This window comes from Archocentrus centrarchus, chromosome 3, assembly GCF_007364275.1.
Source record: "Archocentrus centrarchus isolate MPI-CPG fArcCen1 chromosome 3, fArcCen1, whole genome shotgun sequence".
Lineage (NCBI taxonomy): Eukaryota > Metazoa > Chordata > Actinopteri > Cichliformes > Cichlidae > Archocentrus > Archocentrus centrarchus.
Window position 1 is genome coordinate 17564311 of NC_044348.1, and position 21569 is coordinate 17585879.

The following is a 21569-nucleotide window of genomic DNA, read 5'->3' on the forward strand; positions in this document are numbered from 1 at the left end:
TCCTTTGAGTACAATGTGACAGTTTACCTGCAGATTTAAGCATTTGATTCTGTATTTAGTCACAACTGTGCATCTCTGGTGAAATGAAATTAAAGACAAAACAGCCAGAATTTTCAATTTCTAATCTGTTATTCATATTTTTAATAAATTTAGCTGTACAATTGTTCTTAATCCTTTACTCATGCTCCAGTGTTTTGTTTTTTTGGAAACACATTTGTATATGTGTGCACTTAAATAAATGACCATATTTCAAACAAACCTAATGCTAAATATATGAATGCATTAGCCTTTTATAGCTGACCACAAAGTCAAACCTGGTGGCTGTTATGCCCCCCTGCACTTATGCGGTATATTCTTGCAGCATTATTCTAGTAGCTGGTAATTTATACAGATATGGTAACCTGTATTTTTTTTTTTCTTTTGGAATGACTCACCATGTTTTTCTGCTGTTTTTCCAAATTGAACAGTCAATTCACTGTCTGATTCTGATTCTGATTCACTTGTGATATGATTTTATTTTTTTTCTTTCCCACTGCTGTACTTGTGTTACTGCTAATCTAAACAATCATACTCTGCAGATCTCCAGCCATGTGAAGGCTATTGACTCCATTTACCAGGGCACGGACTTCATGGGCATACGAAACATCAGCTTTATGGTTAAAAGGATCAGGGTGAGTTTGATCTTGACATTTAGTGTATGAACCCTCAGGTGGAAGCCAGCCACCATTTAAAGTCTTAACATATGCCCCATGCTGCAGAACAAGGTTGTTTATTACTATTTACTATGTTAGAAGTAATTAATTTGTGGAGGTACATGTCAGTACTAACCAGTCTGGATGCAGAAATAGTTTAATACCAAGTACCAGATGTAATTTCCCATCATTAATAACTGACCTGAAGGAGATCAACCTGCTGATGTTTTAAATCTGTCTACTTGCCAAGGATTTATTCTAAACTTTAATTTCTACCATCAGTGTAAGGTTTTTTGTTTTCTTACTTTTCCATGTGATTGTTTAACTCATTCACACAGATCAATACCACAGAGGATGAAAGAGTCAGCAGCAATCCTTTTCGCTTTGCCAACATTGGAGTGGAGAAGTTTTTGGAGCTCAACTCTGAGCAGAACCACAATGACTACTGCCTGGCCTACGTCTTCACCGACAGGGACTTTGATGATGGCGTGCTTGGCTTGGCATGGGTTGGGGCTCCCTCAGGTTGGTACCAAGCACACACACAAACAGCTCTGGTAGTGACTTCCTGTATTGCTCAGAAGCATTTAAAGTGGCGGTGTGCTTTCTAACACAGCCACTTGATTAACAATTCTGTTTTTGCTACAATCATCTCTTGCCGGCTATCCAATATACTACACATTTTTGATTAGTCTGATCATTTTTTTTTTTTTTTAAATCACTTTGGCTTAAGACCCCAGATCTGAGTTTCAGTAGTTATAGAATTTCTGTGGTGAGCAGAGGAACCAGATCAAATAATTAATGTTTATATTCTGGCAATCCTTGGAGACCATCAGAATCTGCACAGATGGGTATTTATTTTAAGAACTGTACTGTTTTTTTTATATTTTTGAATATGAGAAAATATGTTTGTCATGTTTTAAAACACGATGTATGCCAGTAAGAATGCCTCTCTGTCCTGTCTGAATTCATGCTGTGGTCTTCCTACAGATATCTTATATGAACTGGCTTTTTCCTCACATTTGTAATTGATTGATGTGTTAGCCGCTTCTTTCCTCTCCCTTTGAATTAACTGGGATACCATTTCAACACGAAGAATACAGCTACAAACCCAGACGATCGATACTGGCATATTAGCAAAGCAGTAAGCTGAAAGAATTGATAGAGTATGAGGCATGGAGAATAGATTGGTTGCAGTGAGCTGTGTGGTGATTGATTAAATAAAGAAAGTCTAAAAATGACTTTCAGGCATACTAGTGAAGTGCTACTAATGTGTTATTTCATGTGACTAGATGTTATAGGTGGATTCAGTGCAGGGTCTACACGCATAAAGTATGCGTGCACTGTGTGTGATGTGCAGTCATTCTCATGCTCACTTACACAGAATGGACACATTGTTATTGCTTGAAGTACTTCGGTCTCATGTTTCTGCGTAGCTGGAAGCTGTCTCCTGATTTCTGGATAATGGGTATCACAGCAGGACTGGAGTTGTGCTTGTTGTTAAGCATAATTGCAAGTGGTTTTCAGTGTTTCACCAATGTTGTTCTTTTTTTGGTAAATTTTAATTTTAGATAGTTTAACATGCAAATAAAGCAAAAAAACTTAAGGGGTCAGATATCTTACATACAGACTTACAGATGATTCATGCTGTTTTAGATTATACTTCTGCAGATTTTAAATCATTTTTCCCCCATATATGTCTTAATTTATTGGAAAAACTATATAAGACTTGGTTCATATATTGGTTGAATTGGTATGCAAGTAACCAATAAACCATAAACTATTACTGTAGTTTATGGTTTAGTGAGTATTGTGAGTTGTTTGTCATTAATCGTGGAGCAGTTACCCTTGCTGTTAAAAAGCTTCTCCTGTAGAAATTACCAGCATCTGTATGCCCCACTACTATGAACCTGCGCAAGACCAGGGGGGTGTACTATAAAGCAAGCCCAATGGTTAGCAGGCTTCAATTCAGAGTTTTCTGAGTCATGAAACTGTCTTTTCACCTTGCTAAATCACTGTGGTAACTTAGGCTGAACACATAACCTGCTTGTGAGCAGGCTATGTTCTGAGTGTCAGTTTAAAATTGTCTGGAAGTGCCATATTTTCACTTATACTTTTATTTATAGCTTGTTTTAAGTGTGATTTTTTTTGCTGGGGGAATACGTTTTATGTGTGGAAGTTGTTAAACTGTACCTTACCAATATCAGGAATGAAATCCAGCTGTAAACTAAAAGCGCAAATTGTGCATCGCATTGTTACTGGAATGTGCGTTTATGCCTGTGTATTCAGTTGGTGATGCAGAAAATGTATAAATGTTGTTATACTTGATTCTGGTCTGCTGCTAAGTCTCTTTTAACTGCTGGAATTGCAGCTACTAGAACACAGAACACACACCAAGAATACCTGTTTGATTAGTAAAATTATTTCACTGATCTGCTGACAAACTAAAGTGATTCACTCATTGATTAGGCTGTGGGTTGATAACATTTAATATTTAAATGGATACAGTTTGAAGTTTCAGAACTCTAATGTGCAGCTGTCTCATTAGAAATAAACAGCAGCACTGAGAGCACACTTAAAGTAATTAACTCAAATTAAAATGTTTATTTTATTGGTCTGTGCATTAAAGTCTAAGATTAATATATTTGCTGTTATTTTTAGATATTATTCACATATTTCTGTTCCTAATTGGAGTAAGCGGCACTCACAGGGATAATTTTGTGCAGAAGAGTCATATGATGTGTGAAATGCCTTTTTTTTATGTGAGTATGCTCAGAAAGCCTGAGTTAACAGAGAACGGTGATAAACACTGTTGTGATGCAAGTTTTGTTGAGCCAGCTAATGCAAAAAGAGCCTGGCTGTGTCAAAATCTATTCGTAGTGTACCCCTCTGGCTGCAGGGTTCAGCTTCAGTTCTTGACAACTTCTGCCACATGAACAAATAAATACGCTTTTGGTTGCAGTAGAGTCATCTCTTGCTTGTTTCTCATTAATCGGTTAGAGTCAATCTGTCTTTAAAATAAAAATTTCCTTCTCTCTGAAAATAGTGTGATAATGCATTGCACTCTTATTTTTACCACAGGAAGCTCTGGGGGAATTTGTGAGAGGAACAAACTGTTCTCAGATGGGAAGAAAAAGTCTCTGAACACCGGTATCATCACTGTGCAGAACTATGCCTCACATGTCCCTCCTAAGGTGTCACACATCACCTTTGCTCATGAGGTTGGACACAACTTTGGCTCTCCTGTAAGTACTATTATTTAAAACAATGGCCTTTGCCAGTAGCCTACTTTCTCTTGCCAAGCTGTGTTTATTCTGTGGAGCTTTCTCTTACAAGGCTCTGCCCTTTCTCTTTTGCTTGCCTACTATTTTACAGCATGACTCTGGGCTCGTATGCACCCCTGGAGAGTCTAAGGAGCAGGGACAAAAGGAGAAAGGGAACTACATTATGTATGCCAGAGCCACATCAGGGGACAGGCTCAACAATAACAAGTTCTCAATCTGCAGCATAGGCAATATAAGCGCTGTTCTGAAAGTGAAGAAAGACAGCTGCTTTTTAGGTAAATTCTCTCTTATGATCAAATCCGTTTCCTATATGTAAGTTCTGTGAGTGCGTGTCTGTGTGTGTCTGTGTATTTGTGTGTAAGAGAATGAGAAATTCTCTGTTAATCTTTTGTTTCTATGTGTACAGAGTCTGGCCATCCTATCTGTGGTAATGGTCTAGTGGAAGAGGGTGAGGAGTGTGACTGTGGCTATAACGACCAGTGTAAAGAGCAATGCTGCTACAGCGCCGATTCAGAGGAGGGCCAGAAGTGTAAACGTAAACCTGGCAAAGCCTGCAGGTAAGATTTTGTGTTGCACTGTTAATTGTGGTATCATTAACAAGCACAGAACACAGCTGTTAATGGGATAACATTTGTTTGACTTTTGATTGCATGATTTTATTTTTCTTTACGCAGTCCCAGCCAAGGCCCATGCTGCACACCGCAATGTACTTTCAAGATGTCTGATGAGGAGTGCAGACCAGAATCTGAGTGTGCCCTGCAGGGCTGGTGCAATGGACGTACTGCTCTGTGTCCTACCTCAGCGCCAAAGCCCAATAACACCTCTTGCCATAAAGATACACAAGTTTGCATCAATGGGGTATGCTAATATTATCGGCCATGTGTCTGGTTTTCCCACTTTGTGAGTTTGAATCCTAAGTTAAAAGGTTTGCTTTCTTTTTTGGGAAAGGCCTGCACTGGTTCCCTTTGTGAAAAGCACGGACTGGAGGTATGTATCTGTGCCAAGGAGGAAGGCAAGGATGAGGCAGCTGAACTGTGCCATGTGTGCTGCCAAGAGAAAAGTGAGTGACTGACTATATATACACATCAAAATATACAATCACTGAGCACATCGTTGCAATTAAAAGTTGTTCTTGGTAATATAGATGTCACTTCCTTTCTTTCTGCCCTCAGTGAAACCCAACACCTGTAGCAGCACAGGCTCAGATAGGTGGGCCCGATACTTCAATAAGAAGGTGGTGACGCTGCAGCCTGGCTCACCCTGCAATGACTTCAAAGGATACTGTGATGTGTTCATGAAGTGTCGTCTGGTGGATGCAGATGGGCCTCTTGCAAGGCTAAAGAAAGCCATCTTTGATGCCGAATTTTATAGCAGTGTTGCAGACTGGATAGTGGTGAGTTTCTCACTGTAAGAATGTATAGCAACTCTCCTGTGAGTTCAGCGACAAAGGTCTGTAAACATAGTAGCAAATGCATGATTCTTGGATGTATTTAAATGTCTTTTATTATTTTCCTTGCCATTCAGAAACACTGGTGGGCAGTGCTGTTGATGGGCATTGCTCTTATTATGCTAATGGCTGGCTTCATCAAGATCTGCAGCGTCCACACACCCAGCAGCAACCCCAAGCTTCCTCCACCAAAGCCACTGCCGGGTACGGTATCCAAAATAGAACTTTCCAAGAGAAGGAAATGTGATGTGTGAGTTGTTGTAGGTTAAAGATTAAAAAAAAAAAAAAGCTGGGAGAGGGAGGGAGTGGTTAAAAAAGTTTCTCTAAAATGAAAGTCCTAAATTTATGAAAAAAAACCCAAACAACTCCACATTCTTTCTATTTGTAAGGTTTTCACATCACTGATACCACATGCCCAAATTAGTGTGTGTGTGTCTATATATATATATATATATATATATATCATCATTATGTCTCTTTCACCTAAATATGTGTTTATATATATATCAATATATAAATAATTGAACACATATTTAGGTGAAAGAGACATAATGATGGCTGAATAAGAGATTATTTCATAATCTAACAATATAAAAGGTAATACTTTAATTTGCAGCATCCATTGTCTTTTCTTGTAAATTAATTGAGATTTCGATGTCCTGTAGGTACACTGAGAAGGAACAGACCGCAGAACCCGCCGTCACAGGGCCAGCGCCAGCGCCAACGTCTCCCAAGAGAGCAGTATCAGATGGGACAAATGAGACCCTGATGTGATGGCATGCTTGTTGCCTTGGTTCTTCTTAGTGCCTACAATAGGAGCACCTTACCCCAAAGAGTTACCTTTACCACTTATTGCAAAATTCAGAGAACTTGCAACTGAAACATTTTTACCTGACAAAGCCTGAGTTTTTTTGGGGTCATAACAAAACCCACTCAGGACCTCTGCTCTAAGAGCAAGATTAGCAGTGGTTCACTTAGCTTTTATAGGAAATAAGTTTTTTCCAAGGACAAACAGTGGGACAAATTCACAATCTCCGTTACGTGGTCTTAAACTTTGTTTTTTAACCTTTGAGTGCTTTCTTTTTTCCTTTCTTTTTTTTAGTCAGATGGGAGGAAAGAGAAAAGCAGCTTTGTTAGTTATTATTTAGTTTCTGCTGCCAATCAAAAACTGATTTGAGAGTTTGTGTTGGAAGAAAATCTGTTTTTCTTTTGCCAATGTGACACCCACCCCCCCCCCACCCCCCCAAAAAAAAAAAATCACATATAACATTTTGTTAGGCATACATCTGTTCCCACTGTGTGCAATTGTATAAATGTTGAGGTAGTTTTGTCTTTGTTTCAAATGAATTTATTTTTCTTTGTAATAAAGATTATTCACTGTTTTAATTCATCTTCTCAGGATCAATAAAATGACAACAAGCAAGTGTAAAAGATGGCTGCTCACAGATGTCAGGATAGAGTCCCTCCTGGCTCAAGCCTACGCAAGCATTCACAAAAGCTGCCACACAGTGTAGAGGACAGGGTGTACTGGAAGAATGTAGATAAATGAGCTTGATAAGACCATAGAGTCATCTGGTATTCTGAATATGTGTATTTGTAGTTGTGATATGGTTTGCAGGTGTATTTACAAATACGTGAGGTGGAGTGGAAATGAGTGATGAGAGAATAGCTTTTATTAAACTGATTGTATCGCACTTCTATTCTGTAATAACTCTTTTTACCTAACTGATTGCTTTGCCTCTGAATTGTGAAGCAACCATGTGTGTTTTGTACTATGCGTGTCTTTACATTCAGAACAGTGACAGCAAAACCCAGAATAGGTTAAACCAAACTCAAAAAACAGTGTACAGAATTATTACAGAAGAGAAGTGTCCTGGTTTGACTGTCCTGTGTGCGTTTTTAGCTCTTGTGATCTGTCTGTCTTCTGATTTTCACACATTTGCAGTTGAAGACACCACAAAATGCAGTTAGATCGTTTCACTGAGGTCTCTGTGCCCACATAAGGAGCCTGCCTGGATTTAAATGTGACTGTGGGATTTTTCTTTTTTTTCTTTTTATTGATTTTAATTGCAGTTGAGATTGTTTGTATATGTTCATGGAGTTGGGAAAACTAGAGATTCTAATTGTATTATTGCTTTGTTGCTGCTGTTAACAGACCTTTTTATCAGAGTGAACAATCACAATGCATCAGCCATCCACTACTGTTCTGCCCTTTATTTCTTTTCTACCGATTAGGGGAGTTTTGCAAGGGGACTTTGTTAACCTTTTGTTACTCGCTTTTTTGTGTAATTGCATTAAATACGTGCCTACTCAGAGCAGTGCGACTGAAATTGGTGTAAAAGTGTCAGTGTAAGTACCATGACTGAAACAATGTCTGCAATGTAGAAATTGGAAGAAATGTGCTGGCGATGATACAGAGTAGTGATTATAGATACACACATACTCTATCAGCCAACTCATGAAAAATTAACAAAAATATCTATGGTTTAAATTGAAAAAAAAATTATTAGTAGAATAAAAGCGATGCCCTCTCAAATGAGCTCTATTGAGCACAGCTGTAATTTAACATTGTTTTCAGTGCTAGGATGTCTTACAGACCAGATTCTATGCAGAGCATCACAGCGTTGAACATTTTGGCCTTCTGACTGAGAAATGCCTCCACTGTGTCCTCCTGAAGGGTTACATGGAAAATCAGTTTTAAAGAAGTTGTCCAAGTGCTGCCGCAGTGTTTATGAATGCAATTTTGTTGCTTCTACTTATTTTCTGTCTTTTTGGTGCTATTGGTTATGCTTTTTCTTGGGTCTTGGATTTTCTGTGGCTTTTTAAAAAAGCTTTGTGTGTTTGTGAGAGGGCTGCTTTGCTGAAACATCCTTATCTATGCTATTTTGTTTTAATTTTATTATGATGTGGATACTTGGTGTTGAGGGTTAATACTCTGGGATTTTGTTTCTTGATGTTGAGAAAATGTGCACTGAAATGTAAGCGGTGTAAACCGAATCCAAATGTTATAGATTCAGTTCTACTGTCTGAGTTAATTATTTTATACTATGCCTTCAAATTGTGTTCCCCCCCCCCCTCTGTTTGTGTTCTGATTTTTATCCTGCTTAATTTGAAAATTATACTACATTTGCAAAAGGTGTTATGCAAATGTATAATTTCTTTCAAACTACTTGAAATACATTAATAAACCAGAAATTATCCCTGTTTGTCCAGGTAGTGCTTTGGATTGCTGATAGTTCAGATACATTTTGAGAAACATTTTACAATTTAAAATGTTATTTTTCTTAGCATAAAGGTTTTTAAGTGATGGGCCAGAGCTGGTAGCTGTTACACCTGGTTCAGTAGGACAAGATTAAAGTGCTTTTCCACTGTAACAGCCTGCCCTCTACAGTCAGCATCTGGTAAATACTTGCCTTTATTAAGGCATTTTTGCCTCATTTCTATGTTTAATATTGGATAATATTCATTCAGTCGAAATATCTGGAATTATTCTGGCTGGAAAGGTTTGTTAGAGTAGCCATAGACATTCATGAGCATGTGTCCATGTGTAGAAAAATAATCCCACCATCATAGAAAAGAACAGAGTATATTTATTGTTCTGCTGTGAGACGGAGCAATAGTGTATTTTTATGTTATTAACAATATTCATGCAGGTTTTTTAAAATTTGCATATATGGGGGAAAAAGAAAACCTCATTTAAAATTTTCTGTTAGAACTGACATGATCAAAAGGTTCTTAAAACGTCTGACTTAAGCTGTATAACCCAGTACAGGAATGTAAGACTGGGCTTTTACCTTAAAATGACACCATGTGGTTCAAGTGAGAAAACAGCTCATTCATAATTTCATCACACAATTGAAATATTTCTTTAAATGGTAAACAGAGGTTCAACCAGTTGTCTACAGTATCATTTCCCAGGATTTAGTGCCTATTTCCAGCAATTATGGCTTTCTACTTTTACTTCCCAAATCTGCACAATGTCACTTCAAGGCGGGAGAATTTTATCAGATTAGTTATGATCTTCAAGGGCCATTCATCTCAGATCTTCAAAAGGCAACCCACACAAGTCTTTATAACTTGGCCTTTCTTCTACGCCCTTTTGGTCTGTCTTCCTTACAGCGTACAAACGCAGTATCTTCAGATGCTTCGACTTGTCCATCATTTGTCATGGAACAAAAAGATGTCCTGGAAAACAGAAACAATGTTGTTAATACTGTGTCATTCAAGAAAGAGTAAGAGCAGTAAAGTGCAGGTCAATTGAGTCCATGATGATTAACCGTTCAACGCATCTCTTGTATGGGAAACGAGCCACTAGATGGCATCAGAAGTCTGTGATGGTGTTGATATACAAGTCTTTCATGGTGTTCCTCAGTCCCACTTATGTTACTCCATCTGGCAGAACTACCTCTGCAGTAATGCCATCTAGTACCAGTAATATTACTCTGGCACTACTGTACAACCTAAGGTGCTTGTACTTGATGTTTTTTTCTGTTTTATCACAGTTTATACTTTGGCGCTACTGCATATCACAGTGGTAATACAATCATGTTTACTCCACCTTACACATTTTTTATTTTATATTTTGAAATATCATATATGCCCATTTTGAACGTGATGTAGAAAAACAGGTGCAACAGAGGGATAACGAACAGAGACTGGTCTACAAACTCTCTAGACTAATAGGGAGCAGGTCAGTAACATGACCGGTATTTAAAAAAAGCATCTCCGAAAAAGTAAACATGGTGAGAAGTTCACAACTCAGCAACAAACCTATTGGAAATCACTGATTGTGCTCAGGAGCTCTTCTGAAAACCACTGTCAGTGAGCGCAGTTATTCTCTGCTACCACCAATGCAAGTTAAAACTTTACAGTACAAAAAACACACACACACCATCCAGAAACACTGCAGCCTTCTCTGGGTCAGAGCTCACTGTCAGGTGGACTGAGACAAAGTGGAAAACTGTCCTGTCGTCTGACTAATGCAAATATGAAAATCTTCTGGAAATCCTGTGTCTTCCAGGCTTAAAAGGAAAGTGATAATCTCAGCATCCCTAATGGTATGTGGGTGCATTAGTAAATGGTAAATGGACTGGTATTTCAATAGCACTTTTCTACTTTATTTGAGCACTCTGCTGTCTTATTACAGGCCCACATGGATGCATTAGGGGCAACTGAGGGTTCAGTATCTTGCCCAACGATACTAGAAGATCCGGGGAGCAAACCACTGACCTCCCAGTTAGTAGACGACCCTCTCTACCTCGTGAGTAATGTTGAATGACATATATTCAGATAGTGCCATTCAGACATCTCTTTCAGAGAAGGCTTTGCTTTATGCAGCAACAAAAAATGTTGAACCACATTCTACACATATTACAACAGCGTCATGTCTGCTATAGACTAAACTGGCCCATCTGCAGTCAGACCAGCAACCTACAGAAAAGATCTCGCCTATCATGAAAGAAAAAAGGACAAAGGAAACCCCAAAGGGGAAATGCAGTACCAAGCAATTACTAGAAAACATTTTACTTTCAAAACTACAGAAAATGCTCCTTTCAGTTTGTGTCACAACATTTGTAGAAATGAGGCTGTACTTAACCGTTAAAGCATTTGTAAGTCACATGACTTAAATTTACTTCTTAAATAGAAAAAGAAAAAACATTGACATGAAAAACAAACCAGAAACAGCTGCATACCACAGACGTGCTGAAGTGCTGACCACATGTGCGGAATATAACATGATATGATGATGAAGAGCTGTGCGATTGTTTATTCTTTTCATACTTTAAGTTGTGACCAATAATTTTTCACTTGAAAAACCAGGAATAGCAGACTTCATCTTCAGAATATTTACATCTAGTACCACTGCCACCTCGTGTGAAACATCTGTACCTCTTCTGTGTTTCGCCTGCTTTGATGCTGACTTTGCCCACATTCAGAAGTCTTTTTCTCTCCCGAACTCCCCAAGGAATGAGGGTCTGCACCTTGTTCCACACATTTTCCCACAGAGGAGATGCCTCCCAGTGCAAATTGAGCAACATCAGTTCCCCCAAGTCTCTGTCCAGGGTGATCAGGAAGGTAAAGGTTTGATTGCCTGAAATTTTTTCATTGCTGGTGGAGAGTTTGAAAAATAAAACAAGACAGACAAAGCTGGATTAGACTTAATCAGCCTGCAAAATGCCATTTAAAAAAAAATCTGCTGCTGTTCTGGTGGTTCAAACTAAAGCAGGACAGCAGATGAGATTTCCTCTGCTAACACCGTTTTGCCTGAGACTCTTTGATACACACACACTGTGAAGGATAACACAGTTGTCAGGGAATAGTGTCTTGTTTAAATTATTTATCCCATCATCTCCATTTATAGTTCTCTTTCATGCAAAGGCTTCAGTTGTTTCCATGTGTGTCAGCTGCTCCTCTTAACTTGCTTTCCTTCCTTTGTAGAGTTGAGAGCCCAGCTGCGTATTGCATGTGTCAAAAGAGTGCTCATATGTGTTTTGATTTAAGTCTGATGGGGGGGGGGGTTGGTACAGTACTCACAAGGTGATGTCCACATCTCCACTTTCTTCTTTTGTTCCCGTGAGAAAGATCGTAAGAGAGGGCTCAATCTTCTCCATCTGATTGACAAACTGGATCCTCAACTGGTAATGATACACTGAGGGGAGAGAGCCAGAAACATGATTACAGAGAAGCCCTCCAAGACATTTTTCAGTTTTTCCCGTTACCTTTATATTTTGTCAGTCTCATATAGAGGATGATTAAGCATTGGGAATAATGCATTCATATGAATCCCATTGCACTGAACTGAGTGCTAATACTAAAAGTCAGCTGGCATATAGGAAAACTATGAAAAATGGCTTCCATGTCACATCTCATCATGCTGTAACACAAGCAGATTCACTTTGAATGCTACTAACTTTGAAGATATACTAACTTAAATGTAAAATGCAAATATTACTTAAAGAAGTTCAGTCAAAAGATACTGAAACCATGACACTAGGATGGACAGACAACTTGGAAACTGAGGCCATCAAAGTGCAAAATTTTAAAATCCTCTACATTAAAATATAACTCCATCTTTGTGATTCATTTGTTCACGACTTCAAATTCCATGAAAAGACCAAAACATTGTGTTTTCCAGTCCAGCTGATGGCACCAGCCTAATACTGCATCTCAGTGTCCATGTTTATGAAAAAGCACAAAATTTCACTTGTTCCTTATGTTTTGATAGATTCTGGGGGAAAAAATGGAGCTGTAAAAAAATTTTTGGACTTTTCATTGGTTGTTCTGAGGTCAGAAAAATAAGGATGAAGAATCTTCTTGCAGTGGGGATTATATGCCATGACAGATGCGCAGAATAGGTCAAAACAATGGTTGTATATTTTATGCAGTCATGTGAAAAACTAAGTACACCCTGTGCTTTGAACAGACAAGACCAAAGTGGAGATGTTTGGTACACAGCATCAAATGTGGCAAAAACCAAACACAGCATATCAGCACAAAAACCCCATAGCAACTGTCAGCCCGGTGGTGGAGGGCCAATGATTTGCCCACAGGACCACAGGACCAGGCACATTGCAGTCACTGAGTTGACCATGAACTCCTCTGTATACCAAAGTATTCTGGAGTCAAATGTGAGGCCATCTGTGTGACAGCTACAGCTTGGCGTAAATTGGTTCATGCAACAGGACAATGATCCCAAACACAACAGAAAATCTACAACAGAATGGCTGAAAAATAAAAGAATCAAGGTGCTGCAGTGGTCCAGTCGAAGTCCAGACCTCAACTCCATTGAAATTCTGTGGTGGGACATTAAGAGAGCTGTGCAATAACAAATGTCCACAAACCCTCAATGAACTGAAGTAACATTGTAAAGAAGAGTGGGGCAAAATTGCTCCACAATGTGGTGAGACTGATAAAGTCACACAGAAAACAAGGTCTTTGAATTGCTGCTAAAGGTGGTCCTACAAACTACTGAATCATACTTAGGATACTTAGTTTTTCACAGGACTGCAGAGACTTTTTATTTTTCACATAACTGCATGTACCATATAAAAGTCACGTTGGAAGCAAAAACTAGATGGAAGCCTTGTTAGGATGCTGCCTCTACCAAAGCCAATATCCTATTTTACAATTTGAAGGAAAATGATCCCGAGTCACACTAAATTTGAATAGATTTCTTTGTTTGCACTTGTTCCAAAACTCTTAAACAACTTAAATAAATTTTGGCCTCTTTATTTTTTTGTGTAACCTTGCTGTTAAACATACTTATTTGCCTTAATAAGACACAAAAACACACACATGATAAAAAAAAAAAATAATACTAATAAGAAATAAAAGATTTTTTCTTAAACATGTGCATTTTTCTCAAATTTTAGTCTATTTATATATATCCTGTCAGTGTCTATAATGACAAGAGAAATATTAATGTATCCTGAGTCTGTTAGGTCAAAATGATGAGGATAACCGTACGTTTGTAAGGCATCCGAGATCGTGTTTTCAGGTAGAGCCTTTTGCTGGTGCCTGTGCGGACTTTCTTGATATCATAGCCGAGTGTGTTACAACGATTTTTCCGGCAGTCCAGACAGACCCCTTTATCGAAAGCGCTGTTGTCACTGCACCTGTAGGCCTTGCTCTGCTTGTCTTTATTGAGCAGAGAGTCAATGAAGAGGTGGACAGACCGCTCGTGAGCACATTTCACCGTTTGCTCAAAACCTGCGGAAAGAAATAAAAATGTGGTGAAAAATTTAAATGCGCATTGTCAAAACAACTTTGATCTGACTTTCAACGGCTCGGGGAGCAGCTAAATCACAAAGCCTGACCATTATTTGTGGATTGAGTTCATTATCACCAAATCCTGACATCTATCTAGCCTGTCCTTCTGTCACATTTCCTAAAAGTGACTCATTATGCTGGTGCTGCTCTGCTCTGAAGGCCTTTTCTCTGAGCAGAAGCTTGTAGCCTGGAGGCAGCTCAGCTCAGAGGGATGGACAGAGTAAAGCATGGCACATGTTGCTAATTAACTCCTAAGGATGACAGATGCTTTAATGTGGTTCTCACTGTCATATTATGAGGATGTGTTTAGGATTGAGAGGCAGCATAAATCCCACAGCCACTTCTGTTAGACTGCATGAAATCAAATTCATCTGCTTGAACACAGAAAGAGAAACTGTCAACAAGCAAAAGAGGAATCGGTGTCCCAGACATGGCTTCTAAAGCAGTGTTTTGAGCTGGCAAAACCAATTAAGAAAAAAAAATGTTATGATAGAGCATACAAAGAGGGAAACCAGAAAGCCTGTAAGCAGCAGAACATACTGCTCTGATTGGATTCTCAACATAAGCGGCACAAAGAAGAACCAGAAACCTGAATGTCTGTTCAGGCACGGACAGGGTGACTCCTTTGCAAGAAAAAAAACTGGAAAATAACTATTTTGGTCTGGATTTGTAAACTGGTTGATCAGAAAAAAAAATTGTTGACATATTAAATGTTATTTCAGGCTCATTACAGTGTTTAATGCTTCATGCCATAGATTCAACAAGGTGCTGGAAACGTTTCTCAGAGATTCTGGTCCATGTTAACATGACTGCATCACACAGTTGCTTGCAGACTGGCCAGCTGCACATCCATTATGTGAATCTCCTGTTCCGCTGCATCCCAAATGTGCTCTATTGGACTGAGATCTGGTGACAGTGGAACCAGTTTGAGATTATCTGAACTTTGTAACATGGTGTGTTATTCTGCTGGAAGCAGCCATAAGAAGATGGGTACACTGTGATCATAAAAGGATGGCATGGTCAGCAATAATACTCAGGTAGGTTGATGCTCAGCTGGTACTAAGGGGCCCAAGTGTGCCAAGAAAACATTCTCCACACATTAGAACAAGCACCAGCAGCCTGGAGTATTGATGCAAGGCAGGATAATGTAGTTATTTTGGGTGGTCATAATTTTAAACATGTTTCATATTAATCATACCGAGAATCCCGTACTGGGATATGTGGTCATAAATGTTTTTCAGGTCACACCCTGGTTGGAAATCTCCTCCATTGGGGTAAAAGTCATAGTGGGCCACAGCTTGCTTGATTCCCACACTGAGGCCCATACGCTCATGGGTGAAAGTGTGGATGGCATCCACAAATTCAGCATCATCAGGAGACAGTCTGTCTGTGGGGGACATGCCTTCAAACAGCGGCCCCGCTGGATCAAGACCTGAACAGACATGATACAAAGAATCTTGTGGTTTTTAGAATACTGAATGAATAATTTATTTAATTTAGCAGTGAAAAAAAAAAAAAACCCTCACCAGTAATTCTTCCAATCTTCTCCAAACCTGTCAGATAGTTCCCAGCAAATCCGGAGATGTGAGCACCAAGGCTATAGCCAATCAAATGAGCGTTTCTAAGTGGGTACTGGTAGTGCTCCTGTTGGTAATTAATGACATGTACATGATTTTTACAACTTGTGGTGTGTCTTTGGTATGAAAATGCATTCAGTTTAATCAAATTTCATTTCACTAACATCATGAAAATCAGTGGAGGAGTTTCCCTTTACCTGAAGTGACTGCAGCAGGTGAGCTATGTCTTTTCCAACAGTGCGGGTTTTCTGCACTGCTATCGGGTAGTGGTGCTGGGCCAGCGATAACCAGTCGGTGATCACCACATTTACATCTCCAAGATTTGTCCTGACAGCTGTGGCTAACCTCAGCACCCAGCTCTCCATCATACCATCCACCTTCACAAGAACAAAACCAAACATTAAAAACAACTTCATGTTTTTAACATGTTAAAGTGTTGTGGACAATATGATCCCGTGCATGGTGACAGTACAGTTAGGGAAAGATAAATGTATACTCAACCAAATGTATACTCAACCAGTGAGAGAAAATGTGAAAGAAAATGAACATTTCTACAGATAACTGCACTGACAGTTATTTAACTAGAGATTTTTTTCCTCATGAACCTGTTGGAGCCTGTTGGTTTTTCCACTTTTTGCCAGCCGTCACGCTGCTATGGTCTTAGTGATTCTGTTGTTTTTACATTTTTAAATTCTTAGTTAATATTTAGGTTTTATGTTTCTGTTTGGTTCTCATTTGTTGATCTAATGTTTCTTGGTTTTTGTGTAGCTGCAATTCTCATATTCTCACATCTTCACATGCTTCATGCTTCATTATCTCTTATGCTTCTCCAGTGATTTCCTCTGAAGGTCAATTTTTCTGTTTTACTTTCCTGTTTTCCCTGTAATTTTTACAATGTTGGGTTTTGCTTTCAGCGTTTCATTGTCCTCACTTGTGTTGATTATGCTGATCCGTGTTTTGTTCTCCATATGTGTGCAATCCCCAATTAGCCCTCAGTGTGTATATAGTCCTCTCCTCCCTTTGTCAAAGTGTCTGTGTTAATGTCTGTTCTGCATGTATGGCCCCATTCTCATACTATGGAAGCTTGTTTTTGCCACTGCAATTTTTTTTTTTTTTGGTCATCCATATGTCAAAATGTTGGTCTATTAGATCAAAATTTTGAGTCAGATATCTAAAACTTTCAACTTACTAACTCAAACTTCTGAAAATACAACTTGCAAAAAAATTTTGCAAAACATAACTTTGATTTTTTTTTTCCAGTGGCAGCAACAAGCTTTCATACCATACTCTGTACACATGACTGATTAACATTATATATATAAAAATATTTTTTTTCTACTGATAAAATCAGGCTACCTCATGTGGGAAGTTACGCATAACAAACTAAAGGGGCACTCAGAGAGTACAATCTTGGCCAAGGCCTGTTTCCTATTTTGTAATTTTTAGGGAATGTGACCTGGAGGTGCACCAAAATGTAACAGTTTTCTTTCATTTGCTCATCCCTCACCTCTCCTGCAACATTCATAAAATTCAGTTTAGTGTTGTAATCTTGCTGACAAACAGATAAACTGTTTTTACCTTGTGAATGGGAATTACCATAAAAAGTGGTTTTATGTATTTTGGCAGGTGTTTATAAACCTGTTTGTGGACAAATATTGTGACTGGGATAGAGGCGCAGCTTTATAGTTGTGTAACTGACATCAAAATGTCCCATCCTCCAAAGAGAAAAGGGTGCTGGAAGTTCACAGGGTCAAGAAACTCATTGCTCCAGCACCCCACTCCTTACACTTTTTCATGTATTATAATGTGGTGTGTCTCTCTGTGTTAGCCCAGCAACAGACTGAGGATCTGTCCAAGGTGTACCCCGCCTCTTGCCCTATGACAGCTGGGATAGGCTCTTTTGAACATGTTTCTCTCCCTGTAGTCAAATTCCATGTTTAGTATCCAGTGGCTCAAGTCAGTGAAGCGTAAAGAGAGTAAAAAGAGTTGACCTTACCGACCACCCATGAGTGATGATGATGAGGGGATTACTGCTGTTGAAGCCACAGGAGGTGAGAGTGTGCAGCTGCAGAGGGTCCAGTGTGCAGGTGTCCTCCCCTCCTAAAAACAGCCTGAAGACTGAACTGCTGACATACGGCTCTCTCTCCCTCAGGACAGCCCTCTGCTCTGTTTCCACTGCACCTCAGAAATCAAATAATGGAAGAATTATCTGTTTGAAATGATTACAGGACACATTGAGGCAGTGGATATGTTTGCTGAATAATTACAAATAATGCATGGAAATCCACTGTTTGATGCATGCATTAATCCAAGTATTTGAGGTTCATTTGAACTGTAGACTGACTAATGCCCATTCAGAAGCACTTTGCTGTGAGTCCAGGTCACGCAGTCCTCACTGGCAGCCACACACAGACATCACTTCACAACAAGTCTCATCAAATGAATCTCTGCCAGACTCTTCAATCATTTGTTACATAAACTCCTCCTCCCTCAACAGGGTTAAAACCACAGCTAATAATGCCAAAAAACCAAGGCGCCTAAACACCCAGCGATACAGCTGCCTTCAGATGAGCTCTGGTTCCTGATGTGAAGCCCAAACCATCTTAGCAGTGAAAGTAAAAGAATATCCAGCCATCATTTATCTTTCATCCCTCTGCTCATTAAAGCCGACATTTGCTTTGCTGCGTCTCTTCAGTGACTGTTTATCAACATGAACAGTTAAAAACAGTCTGACTCATTAGTGACAGAACACAAACAAACTCTAACCCAGAAATTTGTACAAGAACTATGTTTACTTTACAAATCAGTCATGGTATTTATCACAGTACATCATTAAAAAAAAAAAAAAAGTTTCTAAATGGGGATGAAGTCATAATCCCACAAATAAAGATGCAGTAAAAACACCAGCACCAAACACTGAGAATGGAGAAGATAATAGCGTCTGTAAACCAGCTCGGTTTTGGGATGGCAAATGTTTTCTGAACAGAAATACAAAGTATTGTGTTTAAAAGTTCAAAATAACAAGTTTGACTTAACAAGATCTGACAGCAGTCTGAATCCAGAGCTTTAAATTAATTAGATATAAATGCACAAAAAATAAAATTGTGTTTTACAACGACACTATCCAGTTTAGAAGTTGGGGGAGGAAAAGGCTAACACCTTTGTCCAAAATCTCCCGTAGGTGTTAAAAATATGATTCACATCTTTATACTCATCAAACCATTTGCCACATTTCCCTGTGGCTGTGGCCACTGGCATCCTGGAGGATACCGGTTACATGAGAACAGAAATGTTTCATCGCAGGATAAAACGACTTTATATCGATTTGCAGCGACTCTTCTCTCTACTGGAACAAGTGGACCCAAACCATGCCAGGAAAATGTCCCCCAGCTGTACAGGCCAAGAGTTCATGTTTCTCCTTTAATTTGTTACCCATCTGTAGAATCTTAATTTAAACAAAACATGTGAATTTGTCAGATCCCCTTCATCACCCATTTGTATGTATTCCTGGGACCAAACTGAGGAGCTTTTGCTTGTTAGGCAACTACTGCTCTATGGAACCACATCTTTATAAGTATATATTGTGCAGCTAAGTAAACACCAAAGGTCGTTTTAAAGCTTGTTTTTAGGAATTTTCAAGATTTCGGGAAATTATGTGTATAATTCTGCACCGTACGTCTTTGCTAATTTCTATGTTTCATTGCAAATACTTCAGTCAGCACGAATTCACAGCATGAAGTATGTTTAAAATTTGAACAATGGTAGCATCAATCAATCTGTGCATTAATAACAGAAGCTAAAGCAATGCATTAAATGTCTTTTCTCACACTTTTTTTTGTCAATCTGTGATATTTTACTTACCTGCTCTGATTCCTTTGATTTTCTTTCCCTCACTGAGGTGACTGATTAAAAGTAAACAACACAAGACTTTGAGCACAAACATGCCGTAAGCTTGGTAGTTCCTTTTGACCAGGCTTATAAATTCTTCAGTGGGTACTATTGATTTTAAAGGTAAGAGCCTTTTGTCTGCAGATGTAGAAGCTGTTTTTAAGGAAGCCTCATTTCTGTCCCGAAGATTGAAATCAGATCATTTTACCCAATTCTAAAGAGAAAGAGAGGGAACACCAGGAGCAGTGGTTCATGGATATGGGGGATTTGGTCTTATCCTGATTGGCTGTGGGCCGGTTTGTGTACATTGAGCACATTGTGAAAGAGCAGAGGTATGATAGGCAGGGGACGTGGTACGATGAGCTGGGAGTGACTAAAAGGTAGAAGTGACCTTGGATCCTCCACTGAGACCCTCTCCATGTACCAGGTAGTGGTACAGAATATGTACCTTTTTATATGTAGCTTTTATAGAACTATTTGTTATAGGTTAAGACATGACTTGGATTAGACGTGGACTGTTACCACATTGCTTAAACCAGTGTTTAAACAGTTGAGGTAGAGCACTCTGTGTACCCAAGGCAAATCAGTGGCTCAATACTGCACACGATATTTTATTAACATTACCCAGTGTGGGTAAAAAAATGAAGCCAAAGGCATTTGTTTTGCTCTAGTGATGTTGGGTATTAACAAAGTAGTAAAACATCTACATTATATTGATTTTCAAATTTACTCCAGTGTTTTTTATGTGTACAGAGTTTCCCAATTCTGAAGCTCATTTCTGCTTATGATCTCTGTGCTGTTTTCTGAAAAATAAACTTGTATATAATTTGTATACACTTTGTATAATTAATAATAACTGTATATAATAGTAATATGTCTTTAAAAATAAATACACTGATACTAAGCCAGCTCAGTGCTCATCTAAAGTTTACACTTGCTTGAATGAGCATTCTGATATTAACACTGAATCATATTATTATAATGTATCAGTCTGTATTATATTTTGATGTCTTTGTATTTGTCAGCTGGTTTAGTTTATCTGTCTGGTATCAGTCAAAAATAAACTGGAACATCTTTATAGTTTCTCTTATAGTTTTTATTTATTATGTCATTAAAACCAAGTCCAATATCAGGTCTCTACACATAGAAACACAAATCCATAGTCTGCAAATTCAGTGAGAATCTGCTTCTGTTTGCTACATTAACTTTTCTAACAAACACAGTCTTTAAATACTTTTTCCAAACAGCAGCTTTAGTTTAGGTTAAAATTAGATTAGCTTGTTTAATATGTGATGCCACCTGACCCACTTTCAAACTGCAAACTTGGTGACCCTGCTCTTTTCCAGGAATTGTGTACATGCATGCCTGGTTCATGTGTCTGGACACAGTTTTAGCAGGGACGGCCTGCCTTTGTGCCAGTAACATACATCTTTACATCCAATCAAGGGAAAATTGCTGATAATATAAAGAATGATGATCAATCAAAGCTGCCACAATTAATCCAGACCACAGCATGCAGAAGGCTCATGTAGTGTGGTCCTTTATAATGTAAAGTCAAAGAGAGGCTGCTCTTTGGGGAAGAACTCCAAAACCACTGACCATATGAGCCTTCTAACATCCATCCATCCATTCTCTCCCGCTTATCCTGTTCAGGGTCGCGGAGGGGGGAGGAGGGGGCTTTTTAACTTGTCTTTTAAAATTTTATGTGTTTCCGCTGAGTGGGCCCCTTCTGATGATGACTGATGAATATATGTATGTGGTGACTGCTTTTATTAGTAGAATTATTGACTGCACTTGTTTCATTGTATAGATATTTTTGTGAGTACCAAATTTTAGACCAAGGGCTTTTGGAGGAATTTTTTTACTGTCTGACATGGGTTTGGAACCAAGAACCAGTTGAGGGAAATATGTAAGA

The 21569-nt window shown here is 38.8% G+C and overlaps 2 protein-coding genes across 3 annotated transcripts in view; one reads left to right on the forward strand and one right to left on the reverse strand.

Moving 5' to 3' along the window:
• Positions 1-8620, forward strand: part of adam10a (ADAM metallopeptidase domain 10a) — a 30610-nt gene extending 21990 nt beyond the window's left edge. The window contains exons 7-16 of the mRNA XM_030718655.1: positions 579-671; positions 1031-1214; positions 3771-3934; positions 4065-4248; positions 4380-4530; positions 4648-4831; positions 4922-5033; positions 5146-5366; positions 5498-5624; positions 6086-8620. Of these exons, the coding sequence (XP_030574515.1) occupies positions 579-671; positions 1031-1214; positions 3771-3934; positions 4065-4248; positions 4380-4530; positions 4648-4831; positions 4922-5033; positions 5146-5366; positions 5498-5624; positions 6086-6189 (1524 nt within the window). The 3' untranslated portion in view covers positions 6190-8620. The remainder of the gene's footprint in view (positions 1-578; positions 672-1030; positions 1215-3770; positions 3935-4064; positions 4249-4379; positions 4531-4647; positions 4832-4921; positions 5034-5145; positions 5367-5497; positions 5625-6085) is intronic.
• A 372-nt stretch (positions 8621-8992) lies between these two features.
• lipca (lipase, hepatic a) lies at positions 8993-19911 on the reverse strand. 2 transcript variants are annotated; one of them, XM_030718668.1, is made up of 9 exons: positions 19628-19911; positions 17763-17947; positions 15964-16143; positions 15716-15833; positions 15388-15621; positions 13887-14129; positions 11955-12069; positions 11310-11528; positions 8993-9605 (listed from the first exon to the last, which is right to left on the reverse strand). In XM_030718668.1, the coding sequence occupies exons 1-9, from the start codon at positions 19707-19709 to the stop codon at positions 9491-9493; spliced, it is 1491 nt and encodes a 496-aa protein (XP_030574528.1). In that variant the 5' UTR covers positions 19710-19911; the 3' UTR covers positions 8993-9490. The 2 variants fall into 2 exon arrangements, with proteins under 2 accessions (XP_030574528.1, XP_030574536.1); XM_030718676.1 differs by having other exon boundaries at positions 17763-17941; positions 19628-19910.
• Between the last annotated feature and the right edge of the window lie 1658 nt (positions 19912-21569).